Source organism: Myripristis murdjan, chromosome 6 (genome assembly GCF_902150065.1).
Source record: "Myripristis murdjan chromosome 6, fMyrMur1.1, whole genome shotgun sequence".
Taxonomy (NCBI): domain Eukaryota; kingdom Metazoa; phylum Chordata; class Actinopteri; order Holocentriformes; family Holocentridae; genus Myripristis; species Myripristis murdjan.
Window position 1 is genome coordinate 16,702,914 of NC_043985.1, and position 7,920 is coordinate 16,710,833.

Consider the following 7,920-nt stretch of genomic DNA (forward strand, 5'->3'; position numbering starts at 1 on the left):
CTGCGTAGGCCCATTGTTATATTCAGGCTTTTATTAGTCTTGAATAAAGCCAACTTATCCATGTATGCAGATGACTCCTCTTTGTATCCACTGACATTGTATGTGGCTATGAACAAAGAGTATGTATAGTATTAAATAGCATTTACTATATTGAAAAACAAAGCCATCACATTTGATAGAAATCATAAATGAAGTTTGAAGTCACAGCTAAATTTGCTCATTAAAGGTACAAGTAGAGGAAACCATATTTCTGAGTGTCACTGCTGATTGCAAATGATGGTCAACACACATTGAAAAAACTGTTGGAAAGATATGGAAAGGACTGTGCTTTATCAAGCGCCACAAAAAAGACATTTGAAAACTTGAGTTACTCCCGGATGAAATAGCATGCCACCACTGCGCACAGAATAAACATCAACAAAATGCATACCATTCACAGTCGGCTCAGAGTAAAAGACAGAAGAGATGCATCACTTTTTGTTTTTCAGTGTCAAAACCCCAACATGCCGTGTAATCTATTCACAGACAGCTCTGGCATACACATTTACCCCATGATACACACAACCGGAGGCCCTTTTCCCATCCTCAAATCCAGAACTAACTTTGTTAAATGCACAGTAGTGTATTGAGCAATTGCTGAATGGAATTCCCCACTGAGAGAAATTACTAAACAACAAGCAAATTCACCATAAAGGGGCATAAATGGAATCTATGGAAATATCTCACTGTATAATGCATCTCCAACAGTTGAGGCAATGTAGCACATTTCAAAACAGTCAAGATGAGATAGGACGAAAACCATTTTAAGCTTTTTTATTATTGTTTTCTCCCTCATTTTCTTGTCCCCTGTATTTCCCTACACAAAGGTCTTTTGCTTGTGTAAAGTAATGAAAGTTACTGCAATGCATTGTAATAAGGTTTTGTAATGTATTGCATGTACTGTATCCATGTGATGTACTGTTTTGCATTTTGTTGGCCCCAGGAAGAGTAGCTGTTGCATAAAGGCACAGCTAATGGGGATCCTAATGAACATAAATATCTCTAGGAGGTAATTAAGATGAGGACATTTACAGTCCCTAATTAACATTTTAATGACTGTTTCTTTGCTGCTCTCCCTCCCTTCCTTTCTACGTGCTGCTATGTTTAATGCCATTCATTTCAACTGCTTCCTACAGAGGTGTCAGAAACATTACACACCCCTCCTTGGAGGCTGTTTTATGCATTGTGATGTGTTGTTTGTGTCTGCTGATGTGTTTAGTCAAAGTTTGGTATGAATAATAAGAAAATGTATTAAAATAGCCCGATCTTTATTAAATATCTCTCCTAAATCATTTCCTTTCCCCCTTCTCTGCCTTCTATTTACTTTTCCTTCAATCACAGATCAGTCAGATGCTGGGAAATGAGATTAAGTTTGCAGTGCGTGAGCCTATCGGACTGAGGTGAGACTCCAGGCTGCTCAATCACTCAATATCAGTTAGAGCAGCTCATAGCAGAAACCATCAGGTCACCTGTCTATCACCTGCAACCAGTTTTTCCATCTTTTCAACTTTATGGACACAGGTGAAAAATCGACATGAGTTGCAAGCAGGATGAGTCATGTTGTTCACTCTGTCTCTGTAGGGTGTGGATCCTCATATCTGCAGTGGCTTTCACAGTTATGGCCCTGATGGTAAGTGTCTACGGACCCAAACTAAGACGTTTTCACATTCATGATCCAAATCTTAATGGCTTTTATGGAATTTTGGTCAACACAAGCCTTCATTCAGTTTTCTAAATCACATTGAGTATCAAATATCCAATCCAAGTCCAGTGTGAATGGCTAAAAGCACTCTTTTAAGGAAGTTTAGGAAAGGTCATCTTCTCTATAATAGGAAAACTATTTTATATAAGCTCAGCACTGTATTACTGGAGACTTTCTAGCTTATCAGTGAAGGACATCTGGAGGAACAGCTCAGTCTTTGTCTGTTTGACCACCTTGAGGCTCAATATCCTCAGTGTAGAGGGGCACACACAGCCATGCCAACTGGCAAACAGGAAGACATTGTCCTTCGTCAATGCTGCTGTATGTTGGAGCCACAACAGTTTTCAGGGCATTTTGGGAGAACAGAATGCTCCTATGCTGATATGACAGAGTTGTGTTGTGCTTTTGTCTTTCCTACACAGGCCCTGGTCTTTCCCAACCAGCTCTATGAGGTTGTTTTTGAGGAGGAGCTCTCCACAACCAGTATCTCCATCCGCCTTTATGGAGGAGCACTGCTTAGTGAGTCTTGCAGTGCTAATACGCGTACCAACAAAGACACGCACATTAACTGTGTACTGCAATTCATGCTCCCTCAGGCAGAGCTGCATTACATTCACTGTGTCTCTGCTGACGTACAGTATCTTTATTTATATTCATCTTTTGCAATATCTTTATTTATATTCATGCTAAAAATAATATGCTGTGCTTATACTGCACACATTCTCCTCTGGTCATGCAATCAAATGCCTGTTTTCCCATTCACACATTAGTGTTCAGAATATGTACAAAAAGCCCTCTTTTTGCTCAAGCTGTGTGCCTTTGACCCAATAAAGGAGCCATACAGTTTGAATCTGCTATGCATATCTACAGATCAATATGAGAGAATCACAAGGACACATCCACATTATTTGGCCATGATAATTCCAGTAGCCACTGTTGCTGTGCCCCCATATATCACTTCTAAATCCCATGGGAACACAGTGGGGGATGGTAGACCAGTGTGTGTGGGTTGGCCTGAAGCTCAGAGAAGAGGCAGCATATTACTCTGCATTAAAATTTTGCTGCTTTGCTACTTCACTTAATCACATATTAAATGGAGCTTTTTGCCCTGCACTGCCATGCCATTGACAGCAGACAATAGATGCTCATAAAAGTGCAAGGTAATTATTGCCTCTATGCTCTGCTCCCTCGTGTTGGAGATGTGGGCAATTATTTTAATGGCCTGAGTCTTAGACAAGACAGTCGGGCAAGTTGTTGAGTGAGTCAGTCAGTAGTTACAGGGTTTCTGATGGGCCTGTGAAGAGGAACAGAGTGACTGTGACGGAGGCAGGTAGCACTTAGACTCTTCTTTGATGGGAAAGAAAGATTTCACCAGGGGAAGAAAATAGAAGGAGAGCAATCATGCCGTGATTCCAGTGAAGTTTTCCAGCTCATCACTTTCAGCAAAGTTAGAGCACAGTACACTGCATTTCCGTAATATTGCTGTCAGCGCCTCTCTCCACAACGCTAAGTGTACGTAGGCCTTGCATGTACAGTTGGGGAGTATGGAGGAGGACAGCGGACAGCTCCATTGTTAGTGCAAAGAATGTCATACATAGATTCTTCTTATCCTCCTCCTTCACCAGAGATTTTATGGGAAAGTGACAGGAACCACACATTATAATGTACAATGTTAATAATATCCTGATGAATCTGAGAAAATCATAAAAGCCTTCCTGCATGACAAAGGAAATACTGTACTGCCCAAGAGGAGATAACACCTGAATACCATGTCACTAGTGTAAATCTAGGAAAACCACCCTCCTATGTCATGTTTCTGACAAGAGATGGGCCTCTTATTGTATATGTCAGTAGGACTGTGGGGATTAGCAAGAGGATAAGATGATGTCTTACAAGGCAGGGAAAAGTAAAGGTGGGAGGAGCACAAGGTTTCATCTGCCACGCAGATGGATCCTGGCAGGGAGAGGATACAGTCCCTCTGCCCTCCCACCCATCAGCCCTCCCCCACACACTCCCATCGCCTAGATAGGTAATGTGCGTGGGTGGGAGAAAAATACAGAAAAATGGAGCTCCATGAAAGGTTGGGGAATAATCGTCAAACACAATCTCTTATCAAATCCAATGAGTCAGATTAATTATAAAAATCAGTATTCCAGTTATTGCTGTATGCATGGTATCACATGGATTGCAAATTGTATTGCATAGCATACAGTTCTAATGTGCCAACAGCTGCAACTACTAACTGTTGAAATGTTAGATTTGAAAAGGGAAATACCCTAGAACCTGCCAGTCCTCTTTTCCTGAGCTTCTCTTTTTGTTCTCTGTTTTCATTCCCATGCCCCTGTACCTCGAATGTCCTTTAACCCCGACCCCCTCCAGGCCTGGCCCTCATCATGTGGAATGGTCTCTACACAGCAGAGAAGGTCATCATCCAGTGGACTCTGCTCAGTGAAGCCTGCTACTTTGCTGTCCAGTTCCTAGGTGACTTAAAATTGCACCCCTAACACCCCTTTTTACAGTGAAATGGGAGATTGTATAGAGACAGTACTGGGTGAATAGTAAGTTTATTTGCAAAAACAGATGAATTTTGAAAAACTCAATTTTTTTTCTGTGATGAAAATGACTGAATGTTTAATTTATGTAATCAACTCTCTAAATCCAGAAACCAAAATTGTGTCACAATATTGCTAATATTGCCCGTGTTAACCTACTAGCATATATTTTCACTGATATTAATTGGAAAAAACAAGGTTTATAGAAATAAATACAATTAGTAATATTTCATTCTGCAAATGAACTGTGAAAAATCACCCATTAATATCTGATCTTGTGTCAGTTGTTTATAGATTATGGTAATGTTCATGGTCATTCTAGCAATGTGCTAATGCTGCCATCTTGTGGTCAAAGTATGGTATGACAGCATTGCACTGTATTTAGAGTTATTCTGCGCAGGTTAATAAAGTAACTGCTCCTTGCAAAGTCAGTGAATTGCATTCATGGCATTTGAAGTATTGTTTTGATCTGTGGTTATAGTGACATCCATCACCTTGGTGGAGATTGGCACCATGTCGAACGCTGCCATCCTATTGCTCCTCAGTCGAGTGCTCTTCCTGGTGGTTACCTTGGCCTACTACTACCATCTGGGACGCAGACCAAAGAAGATCTGAGTTGTACGCATGGATTGCCTGGGAGGGGACAGCTGAGCACAGATCACAAATGTGGAGTCAGAAGGTTTGGGATCTTGTTCTGTGGGGCCTTGGAGTCTTACTTTTCCCGTGGGTACACCCTCTCCCCTTCCATGGGACCTTGCCTATTCTAACCCCCAGTATTCAACAGATGGGCACAGCCTCACAATCCAGACTCTACAAGAATGAGAAATTACCTCACAGTGAAAATACCTTTTCAGTGGGCTGAGAGATCAAGCCCCTCTTGAGACACATTACTCCTATGTGCAGTTCTGAGTGCTGTCATTGTAAAGACCGGGATAGCGGTTTGTAGTGCAGTGTCTTCTTGTAGCTCCTCGTCATGTGATTTAATATGTACAGAGTAATTTGAAACACTAGACTGTGTTGTTCATGTACAGCTAGCTACAGGAGTATTTTTTGCAGATTGAGTATATATTGTGATCTGTTTGGTTAGAAAAAGTTGCATATTAACACAGCTTCTTACACCCAAGGACCAAGAGTTTGTGCTATAAATTGTTTCCTCTTTGATGCTGTTGATGTGAATTCATATGTATGCTAAAGTGAAGCCTGAATATCTGTGCTCTCGCATGCTTCTCCGCCAGTGAACACACTGATTGGGGAATCATCAACCATGCTTAGTGTATCTGAAATTTTATCTGAAATTTAGTGTGAGGATGTTTCATTTGCAATCAGATAACCTAAAATAAGGATGACTGGCACTACCTTCTCTTTGCTGCTGTCTCTCTCAGTCAGCTCAGTGAGGGAACTCCCAAAAGGTCAGTTTATTTTTTTGTCCACCATACCCATCAATCAAATTCAGATTTAGACCATCCAATACGTAGCACACGATTGAACCCTTTTTTCAGGGACAGCTGTCTTTTATATTCTTTCGGTATCAGTCAAGAGGTTCTACCAAAGTGAAAGAATTATTTTGTACAGATTATTTACACAAAAGAGATGATTATATGTAATTTTGATAGATTAATGTGTGCACCAGCCCATACAAAGGGAGCAATATAAATTGGTCTCTTTATATGAAGCCGTGTGCACACTGCTAGGCAAGACTTTTGCCTGCATGATCTTACTGAAACTTGTTAACATCCTTGCCTAAGCTGTAAGCCAATGTCACAAGCCGAGCATGTGAGTGTAAACTTAAGCTGGTTCCTTTATATTGATGTAGCACAGTTTTTTACATACAACTTAGCCTTGCCTTAAAACTACTTAACACAACAGTCATTAACACTGCATCCTATTTCTTGTATATTTGTAAATAAAAGTATTTACCACCATTTGGTGTTCTTGTGAGCAGAACAGGGAACTTGTTCATTATTAGTTTAATTAGTTTTCAAAGGTTAATCTTTCGCTTGGAAATCCTTTTCATTAATTGAATGTGTCCGGAGTCTTCTTGTACATATTTAAGTGACATTTGTGTTTTGATGTCACATTCTGCATGCAATATAATCCACTGTAAAAAAGAAGAAGAAAAAAAAAAGACAAATTTTTGTAGCAAAGTACCCACAGCACTGTAATTAGTGTGCAGTGTTAATGAACATCTAATGACAGTGAATGGATGTTTCAGCCAAAAATGGAAGCAGTTGTAGCTAAGTCTAAGGAAAAAGTTATTTGTGCATCACAGTTTTAAAGTGTATGTGGTGAAAAACAGACTTTGCCCAGCACTTGACAGTGTTTATTCACTATTCGCGCCAATCTGCTCCTCTCTGTTATTATGTTCTCTACCTCCCAATTCCCGGACACGCCCTCAGGTATGTGATGCTCCAGCTTCATATTTTAGATCCTTGCCAAAAAAAATGCCATCTTGTCTTTGGTCTCTTGAACTCCAAACCTTTAATACCTAAGGCCAGTCAAAAGACATTCTGCAGATAGTTCCCCTCATGTTGTGACTTTGCTTGCGACATCATATTGAGCTGAACAGGGAACACAGGCCTCCTACAAAGGTGGTTCATATTCTAGCAAAATGACCATGTTCAGTCCTGCCCTTTAAGGGAGTAGTCCTGAGCACAGAGTGGTTGTGGCTTTGTGGCTGAGTTAGTGCAGCGCTCAAGGCAGATGTGCTTGTTACTTGGGTAAGCGTGCAACGCAGATAGAGAACGTGAAACATGGGTGAGGTCTCCCATGCTCCTTTTTAAAGTAGTAATTATCCTTTTCGCAGTGTTTAATTAGACGCAGCTATCCTGAATGACATTGTGCGCCCCAACCTACTGCTCTGCCCTCACTAGCATGGTAATTATGGAGTTCAAGAAAAATATCATTCCATTTCCATTGATGCGCAAGGCCTCAAATCATCAGCCTCGTGGAAGTGTTCAAAGCACTGAGGAGCAGGTTATTTTAGGAGAGATCCACTATGCGGGACCGGCAGGAGAGGGAATGCAAAGAAATGATGACTCTAGCATCATTCTAGTTTTCTGCCATACTTTGATCATCTGTTGTGCATTTCTGGTTTAGCACTGACAAAAAGTAGTAATTCTACGGGTCAACCGAGGCCACTGAAAGTAAATTAGTATGAGATAACATTAGTAAGTCTTGTCTCCTTGAAAATATACAGGAATGGTTAAGTTATGAATTTCCTGTGATGTAAATCCAAACCAATATTGTACTGTTGTGGATAACATTCAAGGTCAGTTTGTTTCAAGCTGTAGCATCAAAGTGTTTTTATGTATATATGTGCTACACTGTACCTCACCATGGAGTTGTTATGGATTTCCATCAATTAGTTTGAAATAAAGGATACTGTTGTTTATTTTGGAGACTCCAAAAGTGATGTAACATATTTCTTTGTTGTGCTCTGTGTCTGCAAAGAGCACCCATGCCACAAATGAGAGCACATATCTGAAATAATCCCAACGGTGCTGCAAGGATACTTCACATGGTGTATATCAGTTAGGAGGTTAGTCATAACACACCAAGGCATAAATACACACTCACTATACATGCATGGTGTACATGATGCACATGATTCACATTTTCCCAAGGATT

At 40.5% G+C, this 7,920-nt stretch overlaps 1 protein-coding gene across 2 annotated transcripts in view; it reads left to right on the forward strand.

The window, feature by feature from the left end:
* tp53i11b (tumor protein p53 inducible protein 11b) overlaps nucleotides 1-7,701 on the forward strand; it is a 41,384-nt gene extending 33,683 nt beyond the window's left edge. For both annotated transcript variants that reach the window (XM_030054234.1, XM_030054233.1), the window contains 5 exons: nucleotides 1,381-1,439; nucleotides 1,621-1,669; nucleotides 2,164-2,260; nucleotides 4,121-4,222; nucleotides 4,775-7,701. In XM_030054234.1, the coding sequence (XP_029910094.1) occupies nucleotides 1,381-1,439; nucleotides 1,621-1,669; nucleotides 2,164-2,260; nucleotides 4,121-4,222; nucleotides 4,775-4,908 (441 nt within the window). In that variant the 3' untranslated portion in view covers nucleotides 4,909-7,701. The remainder of the gene's footprint in view (nucleotides 1-1,380; nucleotides 1,440-1,620; nucleotides 1,670-2,163; nucleotides 2,261-4,120; nucleotides 4,223-4,774) is intronic.
* The last annotated feature ends 219 nt before the right edge of the window (nucleotides 7,702-7,920 follow it).